Below are 20,736 nucleotides of genomic sequence, written 5' to 3' on the forward strand. Positions count from 1 at the left end.
TTACCCGACGACGACGCCATCCAAGCAGGCACGCCCACGCGACGCTGCAGTAAACGCAGCAGCCAGCACCAACCTCTTGCTTGTGGTGGGCGTCTCCGTGCGCGCAACACCCTTCTTGCGAAGGCGCTCCTCCAGAGACAGGCCGGTCACGTCACCGCTGTCTTCGTCCAGCTCGACCGGGGTCCTGAAAGGTGGTGGGCCGCTAGTTCCCATATCAGCGGCACAATTTCGCAAAAAAAACCATTAAGCTAAGTGCCATCCAAAATATTCACACGATCAGCTTTTAAATAACCTAAACTGCTTTCGTCAACGTGGCTCCAAATGGCGCCAGGAAGTAAAAAATAAGAGAGGTGTCATCAAATAACAGGAACGCAGTGCTCGGCGACAGAGGTAACCAATATGGTGAGCACATCTCTGGGCAGCCTAATGGCACAAGCACAAAACTGACGGCGGTAAGTTATAACGATCAGCATTTCAACAAGGCCGACAGCTGTATGAGAGCAGGTCACGCACCGTGCCGTCAACACCTCGACAGAGGCACATGGACGGTTCTAGAAAGTAGGCAGATAATATCTCGGGCGACACCTACATGATGCAGTCAATGGTGGCATAGCTGATAAATGACTGTCAGCGACAGCAATGAGATCTTCCTTTGCCATAAACAATAGCATTAATGCGTAGTCTACAGAGTATTATTTTTCTGATGGAGACTTGAGCGTGCACAGCAGCCCGAGCTACAAATGGGGCTTCACTGCTTGCAGCTCCTTTATAAATGTATTCACCAATATTCCCCGCAGTTCGCCTGTGCAGCTTTGGGTTCAGGAAACCCATCAAGTAAACATTACTGCGTAAACTCTGAGCACGCCACCCAAGCAGCGCCATCCAGTTAACGGAAAAATTTGTATCCCACTGTTCACCGGACAGGAGCCTCGCGGGGGGTTTTACGGGCCGCGCAATGGCACGGCACGGCCGCCCCGCGCCTGAGCTCAGTCCACAAACCAACACGTACGCCACCTGGCAGCTAAAGGTGCCTAGCTTCCAATACATCACGCCGTGTAACGTCACACTCGGGCAGAACCAGCGCGGTCGTCTGCCGAAGCCGACTCGGCCGCCAGGCTCTTTAAGGCCGTCACTCAGTCGACTGAGGCGGCACATGACGGGTGCGCGGGTGCTCGCTGCGTACTGCATCACCCAAAATCGTTTTAGTCCGTCTCTTTTTATACAACGCTTAAGCTAAAAGGCCGTCTTCCGCATTTTAAATAGCGCTATATACCACACCTGAACAGGGAGACGACGGAAGGTAGTGCCAGCGGGGTGCGGCCGGGCGTGGTGGGACTGCCGACGGCGTCTTCCAGCACGCTCAGGTGGTCCACCACCGGCGGACTGCTACACGACAGGCGGTCACACAGGTCCCGCACCGCCTGCCAACGACAGACGGTCACACAGGTCCCGCACCACCTGTCAATGGGTCCATGCAGGACACACGTTGTGGCACACAGACCATAGACAATATGCAGGTTATGTGATGTGCACCAGCCCTCCTGCTGATTGATTCCAACGTCTCTGCAGTGAAGCGTTGAAAAACTCATAGTTTCCATGGGCTAGTGGTAATTCCAGTACGTACACAATGTAACTCACACGCGCACACACCCACCACAAACACACACACCCACACACACACACACACAACACCACACACGCACACACACACACACACACGCACACCCACACACACACACACACAACCACACACACACACACACACACACACACACACACACACACACACACACACACATACACACGCACGCATACACACAAATCAGTCGGACGTGCCAAAGCCATTCTCACTCAGTTACGACCACATTGACCTGTACCAGCAGCTCACGTCACACACCGGGTTGGACATGATACAGCCGGCGTGTCCGCTCCACTCTCACGGTGTACCCAGACACGCCGGCACGAAGCCCGGGCGGCCTGACCTTGACTGGGGGGCCTCCGATGACGGCCGGGTCCGGCTGCTGGCCGTAGTCGCTGCAGACCCGCTCTACGGTCTGCCGAAGCTCGGCGGTCACCCGCTCCACCAGCGCCGGCCGCAGTCGGCTGCCCTTCAGCACGCAGCTCTTGATGGCAGACAACAGGCGCAGACAGCACTTCCTGAGGCACGGCTGCTGGTCAGGACGCTCAACATCGCATACAGAAGCTGCTGCCCATGGCCACGCTGAACGCCGAGCAGCATGCTGATGACAAAAAAATCGACAAAATAGAAGAACTGTCCGTCCATCTAGCTGTCTAGCGCATGGACAATCACACATACTTTTAAGAGCAGGCGAGGCAAAGTTGCCACGCATACATGGCCGACCAAATGTAGACCACAAGAGTTTGAATGGTTCACCTGAGGAGATTAAAGGGTTGTTTACCTGCGTGGATGAACATCGCATACGATAGCATGCGAAATGACGTACGAATAAAATCCGCCGCACTCCTTGAGATGGGTGGAGCTTGCACCGCTTTCAGCCACGCCCCCTCCCCTGCGTCAACAACTGGCCCCGCAGAAAAATAAGGACCCCTCTGTCCAACCACCGGTTCCCCCCTTGCCCCACTAATCCCAGGAGTGCAGAGCCCGGCACGTGTGGCCAGCTCTCCGGGGCAGGGGCCGTCAGGTCTGCCTGCCGTGGCCAGCTGTCCCACCTGGGATCTGGCTCCTCCTCCAGCACGTCGTGCAGCTTGTGCACCAGGTGGACCAGGCCTCGGAGCGCCGGCGTGCTGGCGTGCAACGGACAGTCCGCGGCCGGCTGGTAGTTCTGGCCGCCCAGCTCCACCCGGCGCACGTGGGACACCACCGTCTGTCGGAGGCCGGCGCCGCCGCGTCAGCAGCGCTCCACTGGCCGAGACGGTGCGGCGAGGCGGCGCCTGACGCCACCGTCCAGACGGGAGAGGCAGGCACGCACACACCGCCTGGGCAGGCGGGCGCCAGGCGTGGCATATATGCAACTAGCACACGGGCGGCCGTGCGAGGCCCGTTAGTATACATAATGTTTAGGTCACCCGTCTGGCACACTATGCCTCTCAACAGCTGCAAGCGTGACGGCCCAGATACTTGCCTGGTACATGGGCATGGAGCGTGTCCTAGCTGCGCGACGGATGGCAAGAAAGTCCTGGCTGGACAGCTGCAGTCCGGGTGCCTGGCAGGCAGCTGCCAACGCCAGTTCGTCTCGAGTGTTTACCAAAACACGGAACAGGGCACCTGCGCAGGTATTCGACGGGAATCAATCGTCTCTCCCGGGTTTCGTGGCGTGCATTGTACGATTCCATGGCTCTCACGACGGAGCTCAGGTGCTGGAGGGGAAAGTTGTCAAGTACGACCACGTGAGTATCAATAACGGAACAAAGATTAGCTAAACAAGCATTGTAACATTCCACACAGAACCTGCACAATGCGTCGCATCTGCCCACAGCCACCATCGCACTATTTGTCGTCATATCGTTCTGCACCTTCTGCTCTCGTCGAAGCAGTCAACAAACCTCGATGCGACGAGATCAAAACCCTAAATATCGGCACCACACCGATAACTCGGACCGGGCCGCCGGTGCCCGGCCTGCCTCACCGATCGTGGTCCTGACGTGCTGCTCGGCCGGCGAGAGGCTGGTGCCGGCCGGCTCCACGTCCACGCAGTGCCACACCGTCTCCACGGCGTCCAACGGCGGCTCGTCGGCGCCGTCGGCCGGCTCATCGCGCGTCGCGATGGAGCCGTTCAGGTCGACGGCGGCCGGACGGACGGCCACCACGCGCTCGCCGAGCAGCACAGCAGCCAGCGCGCGCTCCAGCTCGCTGGCTGGGCTGCCATGGATCAGCACGGGCCGGTCCGTCGGCGGCCAGCGGCTGGCCGTCCGCCGCCAGCCGCCGCAGTCGGCGCAACACGGACGGCGTGTCCACCAGGTGGTTGTCGGCCGCGTACTGCTCGTAAGCCGAGGTGTCCAGCTCGGACGCCGGCAGGTCGCCGTAGATGGCGTTGTTGGTCAGCCGCTGGTGGACGGCCAGCACGTCGCTGGCCTGGACGCAGAACTCGCCACATTCCTGAAACGGGCGGCCTCGTTTGCATGGGATAGACGGATTCACTGGCAAGTTACATGGCTTAGAAATGGGAACAGTACTGGGTGATTGGTGCTGCTAACATGATGAAACTTAGGTGATGGAACGAAAGGTGTCAGAAATTCATGAAGCCATGATTCGAGGCAACGGGAAGTACCCTGCTCCACTTCTGACGTATTCCCACGTGTTCTTTTTACAATAATTTAAATAAGTGCTTTCCTGGGGTGGCTTTAGGATCATGTCCTTGCTAGGCAGATTGTTGCTAGGACCCTGACACAACCACCCTGCGGTCTATGAAGACACCACGCCGTCTATGGAGACTGCAACGCCCCACGTAGTATTTGCTTTTAAACGAGTGTGTGCTTACGAGCGTGGCAAGTGCGTGTGCTTAAACACGCTCCTCAATTCTTAAAAAATAAATATCCCAAGGAGAACATCGGTAAGCCACATCAATACAAAGCTTTCCCAGTTCTACTTAGCATCTACATTCAACCAACAGGTTGCCTTTTAATAGCTCTGTAGAACTCCAGGAATTATGGTAAAGACCCTGATTGTCCTTGGCTTAAAAACAAAAGGCCATTGAAATGTTGCAAAATGAGTGGCACTGGCTTTTATTCCAAATAATCATTTCATCTTGGATTTCCTCAGTTTATGGGCTTCTAAACACAATTCAAATGACATCTTCCCGCGGTATCAGGCTTCTGTTTATGGAGTCGGAGATAGCAACTTAAGGTCCCATCAGGTCACATAACTTAACCCTTGAGGCAACCTGATACATTCCAGGTCATAAGTTATTGGCACTTGTGCCGTAATCAAGCGCTGAAGGTTTGTTGACCATCAGCTGAGCCATTTAGGTACCACACAAAGAACATTATCTGAAAAGCCATATGATCATATGCCCAAGTGTTTCTGACAGTGTTACACTGGGGCAGTGGGACAGACCTGTTTTGCCTTTTCTCCAAGACAAAGCTGAATAGCTCTGAGAACATCCTCTTCACTAAGATGGAGAACATTCCATTTTGGCAAGACCTTTGCAGCCCTGCAGACCTGCAATAAAAATGTTTGATGCATCATAATTCCATGCCAAAGCATAGTAAAGCATTCAGAGTTCAATAACACATATTGAAACCTTTGCTCAAGCATTCTGAAACATGAACTTCAACTAAGCTTCAGTGATGAGCAAGATGCATACACCTGCAACCAGCTGTCACAAGAAATGGTTGAAGGATGGACATGACTGAAATGTGACTGATGATGAACAATACCATACATGAACTTTCCAATTCATGAAACAGTGTGCTAGGGACACACAGAATGATAGCACTCACATGCAAACCTCTTTCTGAGATGGTTGGGCAATTTATCTGTGATGTTGAAAATCTCAAATGGATTACATCTTGGATTTCAGAATGTTTCAATAGTCCAGAATCTTCAGATGTGATGTGACTGAGGGCTGCCTCAGCCAGGCTATCATTCTCCACAAGAAAACAAACAGGCTGCATGACTGTCACCTGAAAAGGGGCACATGCTATGCAATAAAAACCAATGCAGGCAGCAGCCTTACCACTACACCACTCCATGTAGCACATGGGGCACTCTCTGCTTCATTACATGGAGTGGTATCAGAAGTCCACTGGGTGTTGAGGAGAAAATGTGTATAAGCATATCATGCTTAACCACTGATGGCAAGAATTTGTCAAATCCGGTTATGCAACATTATGGCACATATTGTAGCCTTCATTGAGACTAAAGCACAAAGCTTTCCTCACAAATGTTAACCATAGCACACATCATTGATGCCTTGAGCCCACATTCTTTGGATGAGCCAGAAATGACTGTTGCAGCAAACAGCCAGGACACTACGCCCATACTGGCCATACCTAAATAAAGTCATAAAGATGGCTGCTCAAAAAAAATCGCGCTGCCAGGCCATCAATATCCCACTCCCCTTGCGCTATAGCTCAGGCCATGGGTATAACTGAACAAAACTTCATAAGAGGGACCCAGATACAAACACCAAATGATTGAGGCCTACCTTCACACACAAACACACTACCTACCACTCTCTTTTATTTTGGACGTGCACCATCAATGCCCGATGCACACCATTTGTTTTCGAAGATACAATTTTCGCGCCACCACGGCGCGGCTGAGACGAGTGCTCTTACCTTGTAAAACGCAGCATGGTAATTGCAAAAGTGCTTTGCAGTGCCGCTTTGCTTTAGGATCTGGAAATGAATAAAGAAATGCGCAGCAAATGACATATCCTCCTCACTTACGTACTGTTTTTTTGTTTACCCAGAAGTTTTGCCTCAAAACAGCAATATTTACCAAAAATAATGTATCTGGCCTTAAAGAAAATCGTGGCATGAAGTGAACAGCAGCATAGAACAGCAGCTTGGAACCAAGTATAGAAGTGGTAGTGAATGTTCTTTTCTTGTGATCCCGAAAGGCTAAAATCTAGAATCAATCACTTCATCTTGCGCTTCGTCTCATGCAACGAAATGCGGGAAAATATAGGAACGGTATTGATATATGATAAACGTGTCTGCTATAGAAGGTACACATATATCCTTTAATAAGTTTGTAGATGTCTTATTACACAAGAATAGACGTCGGCGACCTAGCCCGTCGCTTGTGAGTCGTGCGATAGTGCAGAGCCAGGGTTATGAAACGCCATAATCAAGTTATCCCCGCGTAACTGTCGGCATTTTTAGCACGCCGCAGCGGTTTGCGTACAACGGGCGATCGGCTACTCGCATTCACTAAAATGGCGCGAGGGAATCACATCAAGCAAACAAGCGACGGGGACCAGGTCCCGTGTTTTGGGTGTCCTGCGGTAACCCTAAAACAGGGTCATGTGCAAGTTCCACTCGCGGAGTTCGGCTATAGATAATTTGATGCTAACATCGCGCCCAGGAAAGGCGTTGCGGCACGAGGACTATCAAACAGTGTGCGACCGTTGGGCGACAGCATTGTCTGGGTAATATGGGGAAAAGCGGCCCAGCGGTCACCCAACATACAAGATAACCAGTGGATCAGACAACGAAAGCGCAGCGACCGGTTTTTACCCGATCGGCTTAGACAGGCGGCGAGCGGCTGGCCAGGTTTTCAGGCTCGTCAGATAATCAGCGGACCGGCCAAGCGGTTGCGGGTGGCTAACGGGCGGCTCGGTTGTCTGGTGGACAGCGGGCGCCGCCGCGTCCATCTGCTGTCCACCGGGTGCAAAGGGGCGACTAGGTCTCTCCACGTGTCGTGTGAGCGTGTTAGAGTGTCACTTCTCTTGCGGTTCGAGCAGTTCGCGGCCACATTATTGGGGCCGCGTTAGAAGGAGCAGCGTCTGTGTCATGCCCTGCCTAACACCAAGGCAGACGCAATGCAAGAGATCCATACATAACCGGCCAGATGTCTTCACTGTCTGGTATGTCATGTCTGAGACTGTCTTCACGCGTACAGGGCAGGCACCTGGCTCCGGCCGGCATTCGCAGTGATAAGGCTGAAATGGAGCGAACACACTGCAACTGTGAGAAGCAGTTGCCGCCCAGGGACCAACACACTTGCCCGGATAGCGAGCGCCGGACCCTTATGAAGTGCAGAAGATACACCGTGAAAATAATTGTGAAAAGTGAAGTGGCCCAGCAGGGATCGAAACCGGCTGTGTGATCAGCACCTCCTGACAGGCATGCGTCCGGACCAGGCCACCGCTCAAAATGCGCCTCAAATTTCCCCAGGATTTCGCCCACTTTTTCTCGAAGTTGAGAGTGGGGTGGGGATGGGGTCCCAAGGCCCGCTCGAATCAAATAGGAAACTATAACACCCCTCATCCAGGCATGTGTAACTGGAAGAAATAGCGCTGCAAACGTGACTGCCCAGAAACACATGGGCACTGTCCGTCGGAGTAGTGTAGTGTTTAGTGCAGCAGTGCAGTGCAGTGTAGTGCCGCGAGTCCCTTTGGCTCTCGTTCGATGCGCTGTCGAACAATTCTGTTTTACAAAGCAATGTACCACGGTCTGTATGAAGCAGTGCCCATGCCACACTCTTTTTACCTCTCATTATTAAACACAAACAATATGCTGGTCATTGGATATTCTGGACACGCACATGCACCTAAGCAATTGCCGTAAAGTTCCATTGTGTGCCTCGTCATCAATGTGCCTATCACGCAAGTAAAGTAGTTAGTTACAGCATGTCACCACCATGATCCGACCGCTCCGGTGTCGACAGAGAAACGCGACGCTTCCATCCTCAACTAAATATTATTCACACCGCGAGACGAAATGCGACGTTGCTCATAAAGGAAATCGACACAGACCAATGCGGGCACATTTGCTTGTGTCGATTTCATCTGTGCCGCGTCTGTGTCGCACATTTCTTGTGTCGACTTCGGACAGGCATACCAACGCAGTAAATCAGCATATAAATGATGCGTTCGCCCACCACAATGTGCAAAACAGCACTAACGAACGACCACAGGTGGTACAACAGCACCGACACACAGCTGCCAATCAGTTTAGTGAAGCATGCATGCGGCCACCGACGACTCATTGTGTACAATAATCACAACCAGCTTTGGGCGATACATCACCCCACCGTGAGGCCATGCACTCACTGCATCGTTTTATATGTGCGCCATGTGCACACAGCACCATCTTAGAGACCCTGTACATTTGCAGTCATGCTGAGGTTATGTGCGCCCGTAATAGCCGTTCGTACACGTCATGACGCGCTTCGATACCAAATTTTCCTTTGCGGTCCACGCCGGTCGGCTTGTGAAGGTCCGACTTTCGCATAAACCGCTGCGCGCCACCTCTCGACAAATGTTCGGATTTGAGCTTGCGTCGAGCTCCGCCGGAAGTGGCGTTAGCCAAGTCGGTCGCCGGTTGTTTCCGGACGCCGGCGTCGGCGGCGGCGACGGCGGCGGGGATGACCGGCGGCTCTGGGGCGTGCAACAGCCGCGTGTTGACCACCTCAAAGTCGATCTGCATCATGTCCAGGTGCCGCTCCGGAGCCCGTGCCGCCACTGAGAGACGCAAACATGGTCAGCCACATCAGCGGTGTAGTTCCTTTTTCGGTTGGAGGGGCTTCAGTCCCCGCATTGCAAAAGGGAAGCGGCTTAAACCCGTGAAGAAATTATACTTACGTTCAAAATGGGTGTAGATTGGGTCAGCTTCATCCGAGTCAGCATTCTTCCAACGATATTACCAACCTAGGTCCGTGAACGTCATCATACGGGAGACGGACGACGGGTGCAGCTGATGGCCTACATAGTTCCGCTGATCAGTGCCCGCTTCAGTGTTGATACGGGCCTGGAAGACCGTGAATGGACAGGCAGCGTAACTGACAATTATTTGGCCTTTCGGCGGTGTGCCAAGCTGCAATCTGAGCGATAGGAAGTGCGCAGTGTAGCGAACTAACTGTCGAACGATGCACACCACAGTCAGCTACACGGGAAGCGGTGAAGGCAGTCAACTGCACGTAAAGCGGTGAAGGCAGTCAACTGCACGTAAGCGGTGAAGACAGTCAACTGCATGTGAAGCGGTGAGGACAGCTATCTACACGCAAAGCCGTGAAGACAGTCAACTGCACGTCACGGGGTGCGGACAGTCAACTGTACGTGAAGCGGCGAGGACAGTCAACTGACCGTTGAATGGTGCCGACGGCAGCAGAAGCGACACCCGCGGCCGCAGCGTCTCGTTGTGCTTCAGCGCCGGCAGCATCAACTGCTCCCCGCTGAGGGAGACCACGTAGAACGTGTCGTCCCGCCGCTGCACCGCCTCCATGAAGGCCGCGGGTCTGCCCGCTGGGTGAGCAGCCTGCTGCCACCTGGCGGCAGCAGCGAGTTCATTACGTCATTTTTCGGTTGAACAGCATCGACTCACCACGACTCATCCGTTATCTCTTTGATTCGTTTTTATTAAAGCCCCTCCAGCCAGCAGTGATCATGTCGTGGCTACGGAATGAAGGAGAGTGGGTGGCGGGGGCAAAACCACATACACCTGGCAGTCTTCCGCCTAGACTGGGCGTACCCTGACCCCTATACGGATGCGCGCTTGACACTTGGACGAGGCCCCGCCAGGGGGCACTTGCAGCCACTCGTGGTTGGTTCATACATGCAGCTTGCCGCGGACAAACGGGTCGTCGTGAGGATGCAGCATGAGGCGAGAAAGAGGAAAGGAGCGCAGATATCCATCATCTCTGGCTTTCAAGCTTCTGGCTGACACCCATGGTAGCTGCTGCAGAAAGGCCACTGAACTGTTGCTCATAAAAATTAACAACAGTTTTTGCCAAGAACGGAAATGCTTCCGGATCCGTCGCTGGCCCGGCCGCGGGGCGCCGGGCCAGAGCCACCCCGCCCCACCGCTCGCGCCGGCCGGGTTGGCCACTGGTGTCGCCGGCCGTATAGAAGGTCCAGAGCTGCACCGCCTCACCTCTCGCGCCGGCTGGGTCGGCCGCTGGTGTTGCCGGCCGTGCGGAAGGTCGGGTAGCCGTGCCGGTCGGCCACAGGGTCCAGGCCCGGCGCGGTAGGCAGATGGAACCGCTCGAACCAGCTCCGCAGCACCTTGGACAGCCTGTGGAGCGGAGCATACTTGAGTCCAGCGCAGGCCAACGGGTAGGCACCCAACTGGGCTGTTGAGCGGTCCTGAGTCCAAGCTTCGATGCGTCCCGAGCTCGCATGCCCCTCGTAACTCGCATCACGCCGGCGCCACAGAGCAGACTGGGAGCTGAGATACCGAGCGAGTGGTGGTTGCATGCGTCGACACGTAGTCGGCTACTGATCATTTTGGCCCCCGTGTTCACGGCAGACGATGCAATCCAGTCGCACAGGACTCTACCTCACCTCCTGGCCTCCAGCTGGCTGACGTGTGGGCTGCAGTTGGCACCTCCAGACGAGTTGGTGGCGTCCTCCACCCGGGTAACCTCGCCGGCGGAAACGCCGGTGTCTTCCGTTGGCGGGTCGGCCGGTGCCCAGAGCAGCGTCCTGCCGGGCGCCGTCTCCGCCGTCCGGTCCCCCTCCGATGGATCAAACGGAGGCGGCAGCGGTCCGGAGAGCAGCGAGCTGGCGACAGGCAGGCAGACAACACCGGAGTCGGCGTCAGTCAGGCGGCGGGCGTGGCCACCGCACGAGCTGGTCAGAAGCACCGGCCGGGACGGGACCACTGCAGTGGCATTACCGAGCTGTTCTGTGCAGCTGCAAAAACCGACAAAACAGGTTCAGATTTAAGAACCTAGCAAGACGCTGTCGAATTCGTGGGTCTAGGATATCAGCCTGGAGGTGTCAGTACTAATATGGATGGAAGTAGCCATACTGGTAAGCCTTTATAATCTGTGCTGACCACACATCAACAGCGTGCCCGCTAGCTGCGCAAAACCCAGTGGGCCCCCAGGTTCTGGACGACCAGCAGCCGCCGTGTCGAGCCCATGCTGGCTCCGTGCTCAGAGACACCGGCAGCATCAGCCGCGTGCGCACCTGATGGGCGCCAGGTTGAGCGAGGCGATCAGCAGCACGGAGAGCAGCAGGAGCGGGCGGCGCGGCGAGGGCGGCGGCGAGGCGGGCGTCTGCAGGCCACGTAGCATATCCACCTCCACCTGCAGCTGCGCCAGGCGCCGGTGCAGCTGCTGATTCTCGGCGCGCAGTCGGCCGCAGTCTGCCTCTGTCCGCTGCAAGTGCGCCTCCATCTCCGAGAACTGGTCCTTTTTCTTCTTGCGCGACAGGCAGGCGGACATGCGGTTCTTGATCATGCGCTCCTGGCGCTTCAGTAACCGTGACTGGCCAGCGGCGGAAACCGGCGTCAGTCGAAGTGGGGAAGACAGTGGCAGCTACAGCCGTGCGGAAGTGCGAACAAACTCATGTGATGCATTACATATATGGCGTGACGTGTCGATGACAAACACAGCTGAGCACTGTCATCGCCTGGTCTGGACAGTTGTGACTTACGGCCAGCAAAGACCAATTTCAGGCCTTTGGAGTGCAGGAGAGAGGTGAGCAGGGAGCAAGACCGGGGCTAGACCGTGGTCATCAGGGAGTCCTCCGCTACGGAGACTTACCACGCCCAAGGAACCTTCTTTGGGCTACGTGCGGGCGCCCGTGCGGGGCTCCCGATAGGGGTGGGGTGGGGTGGGGTGGGAGGCTTCAGCCCACTCACGGCTGATGTGCGCAGCTTGCCCCGGGGTGAAAGTGCGTTGCAGGTATTCGGGATGAGGCCGTGGATGAAAAAAGGGGATGACGCTTGTCACAGGACGGTTACCATCATAACGATGGAGGTTCGGACACCTTACCGCCACGACGGAGCGGCATAATACCAACGGGCGCGCATGGTTCTCATATACGTTGCGTTAAACGGCCCAGCGGAGCATGACTCATCAAACAGCACGCATACAGTGTACCTAAAGCGTGTCATGTGAGGCGGATGTAAAGTTGGGGGCATGGAATGAGTGGAGCTTTTAAATTGGGCCGAATTCTGCTAGGTCGATTATCCGATCACACATCAGAGTAGAGTCCCCATCCACCACGACTGACCATTTCATCGGACGCGTTGCTTCGCTTTTACATCCCCCCCCCCCCCCCCTGCATCGATCGCTCTTTTGTCTGATCATGACGTCAGCAGCTGTGATCCAGGCGCCGGTGACTCGGGGACTCACGTCCACGTGGCGGCCGGCCGGCTGGGTCAGCGGCGGCCGGCCGGCGGCCCGGACGGCCGCTGCCGATGGAGCGGTGCGCTGGCCGGGCTGAGTCAGCGGTGGCCGGCCGACAGTCCGGGCAGCCGCTGCGGATGGAGCAGTGCGCTGACCGGGCGCTACTGCCGCTGCCCTCACCACGTATGTGTGCGCCACAACCGTGGCTGCCCCGGCTGCAAGGAAGGCGCACGGCTCAGCACTCGGTCCGTAGAGGGCCGCCAGGTAACCGGCGGTCTCGGTCCGTAGAGAGCCGCCGGGTAATCAGTGGTCTCGGTCCGTAGAGAGCCGCCGGGTAACCAGTGGTCTCGGTCCGTAGAGGGCCGCCGGGTAACCAGTGGTCTCGGAACTGCGACGCAACTGGCTTATAGTACAAAAGTCGCAGAGACTGACGAGATCGGTACAGCTTCGGACTCGGCGGACGAACACGTTAGTAGACAGCGGACACGTGTCGGCGGGACGCAATGGGGACAATGAAAACAGGGCTTAAAAAGAGCTTCAGCCATATCAATCATTTGTCCGCGCAGCGTCAGGATCAGGAGTCATACTCAACAATCTAAGCTAGCTAGATTCTGACCCGACTTCCAAGTGGTCGGAGCCACGAGATAATTTGGTTCCAGGCTGTTAGTCAGTGATGATGATTTTGCTACGCAACGTTATTGCAAGACAATGACCGCGAAAGCCGTACTTCCACCCCGACCGCCGACTAGAAACACAACGGCCTTCGCTGTGTGCGAACCATCCGCAACCGGCTGGTTTACCACTTGCCAGTCTTACGTCCTATCCACTTAACCGCGTCGGAGAGTTGTGCTTCATGACACGCGAGAGGGTGCAAACCGGCACAAGTCATTAGATCTCGGTACTTGCCAATTACTACCTCCGCGGCGTGTTAACGATAACTTCTCATTGCACAGACAATTGCCGCAAGTGCTACACGAAGCCAAAAACACGGGTAGTGCGTGCTTGAGGCAAACTACTTGTGTTCGCATCGCGGGATGGATGTTGGATGTTGGTTTGACGTTTCGCATGCCGTTGCTAAAACCGTGACGCCAATTTCGTTTTTGGTAAAGCTAGATGATCCGTCGACATCGATAGCACAAGCATGAATTTTGCAGGCACAAATCTTTTAGTTCTTTTTTTTTTTGTTATGCAACAGACAGAAAACCACTGAACAAGAAAGCAGCTTCGGACTAATAAGAACTAAGGACTAATCAAAAGAGAACTAATGAGGCGTTGAAAAAGTCTGCCAACAGGGGAGATGAGCGATACGATCCATAAGTTTATGGAGTTTGGTAAATACTGAGCTGAAACGGACTGAAAGATCAACTCCCTTGGTTTATCCAAGCCTACACTTGAATGAATGATGAGTGTTTTGCACCATTCTTGAGCATTGCATGTGCTATTCTTGTAAATGTGTGGTCCGTTGCCTTATGCCAGCATTCCCGTAAAACCGATGCAGCGCGGGTGAAGCAGGTAGTTGACAGCCATTTCGGTATTTACATTACCTCACGAAGGAATTGATGAGCGGCGCCACACAGTTTAAACGCTGCCCTGCGACACGCACGTGCGTACCGGCGCAACGAACCATCCGGGTCATCCCACCATCTTCTCATCCCCCCCCCCCTCCACCCAAAGCGTCGCTTTGGGTTCACCCTTGTTGGTATATCTCTGCTGACGTTATGGTAGTATGTTAGCACCTTGTCCTTGCCTTGAAATCCGTGCCAGCCACTCTGATAGACTCGGCCTTCCCGCGCGTTGCCCCATGAATGGGCCCGCTCAGCGCAGCTGGTTGCACGTTCGCGCACGGCCGTGTACACCAAGAGATGAGGGCTCGGGCCCAGCTACCAGCCCGATGTTACGTTGTCCTCGGCGACAATCAGTGAGAGACTCCGACGCTAGGTCTCCTGCAGTGTTCGAGGCGCCCCTGCCAGATGTTTGCTCGACTCCGGGCGCGGTCCGAGCAAACTCAGAAACCAACCGAATTTCCTTTCCGTCACAGTGAAATTGTTTCTTTGCAAAATTGGCGGGAGTCGGGGCTGAGCCGGCTTTTTATCAGAATCATCGGTGAGCCGGCTCAAATACGTGAGAAACCGCCGAATACACTTCATTCCGATGGTGAGAATGATGGTCCAGTGCCAAGAGGAACACAACATATATATACGTATATATATATATATATATATATATATATATATATATATATATATGATATACATATAATATAGTGTTTGATGGAAGATATGTCTAAATCCTGACCTGTATCAGAACCAAAATGCATTATATGAACGCAAACCCACAGAATGGTTTCACTCCCACGAAGTTGATACCAGAATCGACTGCATTCGGATCGATTCCGCGGTTGCGCCATCTTTATATGCGCGTCAAGAAGCAGACTAGATAGAAAACTTGCGCTGCATTGCACGGAATCCGGACCGGTATCAGCCCCACGTGTTATAAGTTGGATTCGGTATCGGCTCTACTGGATAAGAATGGGACACGAACCGGTCATTACGCACCACAAATTTCCGTTTCGTTACGTGAAAGTTAATCACCTCGGCGTGTTCACAGACAGGCAACTCGCTGCGCTTTCCTGCACTGCTCACGGCATTAAGAGATCAACGACTTTTTACATGTAATTCAGTAATCTAGACTGAGGCTTACGCTTCATTTCTAATCCTTGTTTAGCTGGACCGTGGCAGCAAGGCACACATAACGGCTGATAACACCACGCACTATTGGTATGAAGCGATTGTTGCAAAGCAAGAAGCACGTGTTTCTCCCCTTACCGTACTGAGCAGTATCGCAGTGGTGGCCTATTTGCACGAGGCCTGCCCGGTCCGAGCCCATGTTTGTGGCATGCCCCCACGCGCGCAGCAGCAGCGCCCTTCGCAGCATCACTCACCGGCTGGTGAGACTGCGGCGAGGCCACCACGGTGAGCCGGCTTCCGCCTCAGGGGTCCGGGGTGTGGTGAGCAGACGGCCAGGCCCGGCCGGGCCGGCGGGTCCTCACACTGCCGGCGAACGGCCGCTCAGTCAGCACCGCACGGATCGGCAGGTCCCACCATGGACGGGATAGCGCGTACAGGCCATGGGAGCAGCCACCGGCGGTGAACTCGCCATCCGCCAGTGTCGGGAGCTACGGCCCCCCAACGTGACAGAGACTGGCTATGGCCCGTTTGAGCTGGGGAGTTATCATCAGAGGACATTTGGCGCGGCGGTTAATATGCGTTGGTGCATAGGCCGGTTAGGGCATCAGAGGAAAGAGTAAAAAATAGAAATGCTGAGGAGATGGGTGACAGAGGGATCCTCTCGTTCATTGTTTTATTCTTTCAACATTCCTTAGCACTTCAGGTCGGTATCTACGAAATCCATGATCCACACCGCGCTTCATGAACACCATCTTCACCCTTTGGACGCTGAAGCCTCCATTGTAGTGGCGTTGCGCTTCACTAGCTTTTCATTGAATCCGACCTTGAGGTGGGAACGGTGGAATTACAGCAATTACTAGCGCGTGTAAATATATATATATATATATATATATACGCATATATATATATATATATATGCGTGTGTGTGTGTGTGTGTGTGTGTGTGTGTGTGTGTGTGTGTGTGTGTGTGTGTGTGTGTGTGTGTGTGTGTGTGTGTGTGTGTGTGTGTGTGTGTGTGTGGTGTGTGTGTGTGTGTGTGTGTGTGTGTGTGTGTGTGTGTTTCCCTTTGTCTTTTGAGCTTTAGAAATTAAGGACTTCAGGCCATGCCAGGTCACGTCTGTATAGTTTCCTTTAAGCCATGCCAACATAATTGTCCCAAGGTAAGGTCGGGAATAAGTCCTCGGATATTTAGGGGGATGCGTATCAAACAATCAAGGAACAGAAAGCGTATAGCGATGAGGACATAGTGAGTACGTGATTCTCCAATTTTTTTGCGCCAGCCCTTGACAACAAACTTTCTAAGACCCCTGCCTGAAGTGTGTTCTGGTAAATCCACTTGTCTACCACTTAAAGCAAACTGCAGCAATGACAACCCAGTTCCCACCATCAAGAGAAAAAGGCGCACCCGGCAGACGTGCAGCCACAGACGTGTCTATGGTTTCTCAGCGATCCCACAGGTTTAACTTGGGTTCAGCTTCCCACTCAGCAAAAATTGCTTCTAAACTGCCCTACTTGTCTAAATTATTGTCTACTCAATGCCCTGTTGTCTAGCTCTGGTTGTCTAAATGTCGCTTGCGGTTGCAACGAGAAATCAGCGTCCATGTCTGCAAATTTGTGCGTCGCACACCTGTACGTTGTTCTGTACCAGCCTGAGTAGGTGAATGTCGAAGCGCATGGCATACGCCTTCGCAGATATGGCTGAAGGGCTCTTAAAAAAGTTGATAAGCATTTCTCGCTGAGTGGGAATTTAATCCCCGGTTGAGTTTGACGAATGGCGAAAAACCAGTTACTTCACCGACCGGGTGCGCCTCTCTCCCTTGATAGCGAGAACCTATTTGTTGCCGCCAAAGTTTGCTGCGAGTAGTAAGCAAGTCTATATGCTAGAACGTCGCAGGCATTGGGTTACGCATGCTTACCAACGTGTTGCAGGCTTGCTCGTGGGAAAGATGGCTATCAAGGTCCGCTTCCAGGAAATTGTGGAATCATTATTGAGGAATTAATAAACTCATCACCAGCTCATTGTCACTGATTTTCGGGAGCTTGAATGTTAATGAATGTTATACTTTTCCCTGAACATCTGATGTTTTATCCATCACACAATTTTGTAAAATATCTGTTGTCATTGGGCCGGGCTGAAGTGTTCCTACCCCACCTGAAGACCACCAAAGACCTAAAATCTTTGCTTTTGTGCATCATTTAACCGGAATAAGATTTCATCGACCGTCCCCTTAAAAATTATATTTTTTGTTGAACCACCCTGTCAGATGCCGGACGTGCAATCCTCGCGAAACCACATCCCTAAGAATAGCTGGTACAGGTGGGAGCTTCGCGATGGATTTTAGGGTAACGCAACTCGTATAGCACAACGTGCAAGCCAACGAGGAGGCAGAGCATCGCCCGCCGCTAGAATGCATTGATTGGTGGCATCGACATGACCTAAATACTCCATTCAACAAGAGAGCCGGGCGAACTGGTCGGCACGGTAACCGTTCGTCAACACGGCGTGGTCCAATGCCCGCTGACCAGCCTGGCTAACAGCCAACTGTTGGCGTGGCGCTACTAATGAGATCAGCTCAACAGCAACAGCTGATAATGCCCATCGTGACTATTTCAGATCGACGTCACTCGAGGAAAAATGATAACATTGATGGGATGCCACCAACCGCCGACGCCAGGTTCGAGGTTCGAGGCACCCGACGCACCGGTCACCCACCTCGAAGCCAGCTGGGCTGGTGTCTACGCCGCTATCTGAGCTCTCTGGAGACGGCGGGTCTTGCTTCAGCTCTGACGACGAAGGGAACACCGGTTGGACACGCCGCACACGTCGCAAACTCAGCGGGAAATGCGTACTGATAAATACCGACAACTCAACCGGAAATATCGAGCGCCGGCACACATAGACGTGACAGACAAACAGGCATGGGATGACATACGCTAGGAGGTTAAGGGGTCACTGGCCTCCCAGAGCTTTCCGTTGCCCCGCCCCTTCCCCGCCACCCGACCAGCGGCGATCGCATGGGCGCTAAGGGGTCGGCTTCCTGACACAGCGATCTTGTCCCAGCTGTATGCCAGCTCCACCCCCTTCCCCACCCTCTTCACGAGCATCGACTTGTCCTTTCCCTGAGCATTGGCTTGCCCTCCCCGCTCCAACTCTGGCGCGGGCCTCGGGACTAAAGACCCAATAGGGTACACACGCAGTGACGGGTTCAGCGAGATATAAAGACCACCGGCTCATCAGACCATACTAACCAGAGAGTCGGCAGGCTCCGCAACTCACCAAGCATACTAAACGGAATACAGATCACGGACCAACGGACGTGCAGACCGCATACTCGACGGACAGATCACAGACCAACGGACATGCAGATCACATACTCGACGGACAGATCACAGACCAACGACTGAGTGGAACTGGCAGACCACCGACCCAACACAACATACCTACAGATAATCTGCTCAGACCCATATGCCTACGGACCACCAACTCAGTGCGATATCTCTACAGACCACCGACTCAGACCTACATACCCACAGACCACCAACTCAGCGTGACATGCCTACAGACCACCGACGCGGACCCATATACCTACGGACCACCGACTCAGTGCGATATCTCTACAGACCACCGACTCAGACCTACATACCCACAGACCACCGACTCAGCGTGACATGCCTACAGACCACCGACGCGGACCCATATACCTACGGACCACCGACTCAGTACCATATATCTGCAGACCACGGACTCAGACCCATATACTTATAGACCACCGACTCAGACCTATGCATCCACGGACCACCAACTCAGCGCGATATACCTGCAGACCACCGACGCGGACCCATATACTCACAGACTACCGACTCAAACCCATAGACCTGCAGGCCACCCTCTCGGACCCATATACCTACAGACCGGCGATTCAGCACCATATTATTACAGACCACCGCCTCTGTACGCTATACCTACAGACCACCGACTCAAACCCATATACCTACAGGCTACCCTCTCGGACCCATACACCTACGGGCGAGCGATTCAGCACCGTATCATTACAGACCACCAACACAGACGCATTTGTGCCGTGAACTCTGCATGACCAGTTCAGTATGACCTACCAGCTATTTCGTAAACTAAACAGCTTCCTCAACCTCACGCAGAGCGTATCGCAAACAAAATGATGAGCCTGTTATACGAAAGTCATAATAACACCGAGAGTCGACAGACGAGCAACAAATGTTATGAACCACTTAGTACTAAACATAATGAAGGGCCGGTCATTCATACAAAACGCCACGGGATTTCTCATCCCTTTCAGATCATTTTCCCAGGTCGTGCTACATCGCTGATGACGAAGACGAATACTGCGCACCTGATCCGTCCTGCAGTCCTGCGTGCAGCTCATCGATGTCGATGGCCGAGTACTACGTACATGATCTGTCCTGCAGCCCTGCGTACAGCTTATCGATGTCGATGGCCGAGTACTGCGTACCTGATCCGTCCCGCAGTCCTGCGTACAGCTCATCGATGTCGATGGCCGAGTACTGCGTACCTGATCCGTCCTGCAGTCCTGCGTACAGCTCATCGATGTCGATGGCCGAGTACTGCGTACCTGATCCGTCCTGCAGTCCTGCGTACAGCTCATCGATGTCGATGGCGTGGTCGGCGTCCATTCTGAAGAGATCGGACCCGTCCTGTGTGAGCAGACTCTCCATGGCTGGCATGCTGGGCAGTTCGGGCGGGCCGATGCCGTCCAGCAGGCTGCCGTGTAGTCCATCGCTGAAGAGGTGCGGCACCGCCTCCTCTGCCGGCGACAGTGACATCACACGGCTCAGCTGTGTGATCTCTCATCTCCTGGATCACAAACGGAGGCACGGGGCGCCAAAGTCGTCCGGAGGTAAGTGAAGGTGGAACGGAGGGTTTAAACGGTTGGGAAGGCTGTCACGACTTGGAGAGAATGCTTCATGTTTGAAGACATTGACGCAAACAGCAGATATGATGCAGACACTTACTAAATTTTAGTTAGTGGCGTAGTTTTGAGCGCCAGACTGTTCTCGACAAATACAGTATTATTTAGTAAATATACTCCACAAGACGGCATCGTTTGGTTGCGTCATCGAGCGTTTATATGACGTCAGAGTGGCTGGCAAACTAGCCGTGCGAAATTGCCACCAGCTAGCTCACTTGTAGTACTTCAGTTTCCCGAGCGGTGTCGTGTTTGTCAGTGCTTTGTTTGCAGAAAACACAATTATCGTTATGTGCGCGTGTTTTGGCCCTTTCTAGAGGTGTTCTTGCAGACTTATCCGTGCTTTCTTATCATATAT

At 53.9% G+C, this 20,736-nt stretch overlaps 2 protein-coding genes and 1 long non-coding RNA gene across 4 annotated transcripts in view; all 3 read right to left on the minus strand.

Annotated features, from left to right (window-relative positions):
- On the minus strand, positions 1 to 3,721 carry LOC119102323 (PCNA-interacting partner). Its single transcript, XM_037225689.1, has 6 exons — positions 3,609 to 3,721; positions 3,105 to 3,247; positions 2,692 to 2,846; positions 1,983 to 2,157; positions 1,279 to 1,421; positions 1 to 184 (listed from the first exon to the last, which is right to left on the minus strand). The coding sequence occupies exons 2-6, from the start codon at positions 3,117 to 3,119 to the stop codon at positions 1 to 3; spliced, it is 672 nt and encodes a 223-aa protein (XP_037081584.1). The 5' UTR covers positions 3,120 to 3,247; positions 3,609 to 3,721.
- A 198-nt stretch (positions 3,722 to 3,919) lies between these two features.
- LOC119102197 (uncharacterized) lies at positions 3,920 to 6,192 on the minus strand. Of its 2 annotated transcripts, none has more exons than XR_005094661.1 (4): positions 6,129 to 6,192; positions 5,422 to 5,604; positions 5,036 to 5,140; positions 3,920 to 4,078 (listed from the first exon to the last, which is right to left on the minus strand). It is a non-coding gene; the product is annotated as an uncharacterized LOC119102197 (long non-coding RNA). The 2 variants fall into 2 exon arrangements; XR_005094662.1 differs by having other exon boundaries at positions 6,154 to 6,191.
- Positions 6,193 to 8,235: 2,043 nt separating this feature from the next.
- The window catches only part of LOC119102324 (uncharacterized), a 30,969-nt gene continuing 18,468 nt past the window's right edge, over positions 8,236 to 20,736 (minus strand). The window contains exons 4-12 of the mRNA XM_037225690.1: positions 20,025 to 20,216; positions 18,128 to 18,198; positions 15,669 to 15,777; positions 12,908 to 12,942; positions 11,562 to 11,860; positions 10,932 to 11,150; positions 10,522 to 10,662; positions 9,735 to 9,916; positions 8,236 to 9,113 (exon numbers count right to left, since the gene is read on the minus strand). Of these exons, the coding sequence (XP_037081585.1) occupies positions 8,767 to 9,113; positions 9,735 to 9,916; positions 10,522 to 10,662; positions 10,932 to 11,150; positions 11,562 to 11,860; positions 12,908 to 12,942; positions 15,669 to 15,777; positions 18,128 to 18,198; positions 20,025 to 20,216 (1,595 nt within the window). The 3' untranslated portion in view covers positions 8,236 to 8,766. The remainder of the gene's footprint in view (positions 9,114 to 9,734; positions 9,917 to 10,521; positions 10,663 to 10,931; positions 11,151 to 11,561; positions 11,861 to 12,907; positions 12,943 to 15,668; positions 15,778 to 18,127; positions 18,199 to 20,024; positions 20,217 to 20,736) is intronic.

This window comes from Pollicipes pollicipes, unplaced genomic scaffold (genome assembly GCF_011947565.3).
Source record: "Pollicipes pollicipes isolate AB1234 unplaced genomic scaffold, Ppol_2.1 Scaffold_5724;HRSCAF=6776_pilon_pilon_pilon, whole genome shotgun sequence".
Taxonomy (NCBI): domain Eukaryota; kingdom Metazoa; phylum Arthropoda; class Thecostraca; order Pollicipedomorpha; family Pollicipedidae; genus Pollicipes; species Pollicipes pollicipes.

Coding starts and splice junctions, on each gene's coding strand:
- LOC119102323 (XM_037225689.1), bottom strand. Junction 2,158..2,691: donor GAGGAGGAGCCAGATCCCAG/GTGGGACAGCTG, acceptor GCCGTGCCTCAG/GAAGTGCTGTCTGCGCCTGT. Junction 1,422..1,982: donor TCGGAGGCCCCCCAGTCAAG/GTCAGGCCGCCC, acceptor TGTCGTTGGCAG/GCGGTGCGGGACCTGTGTGA.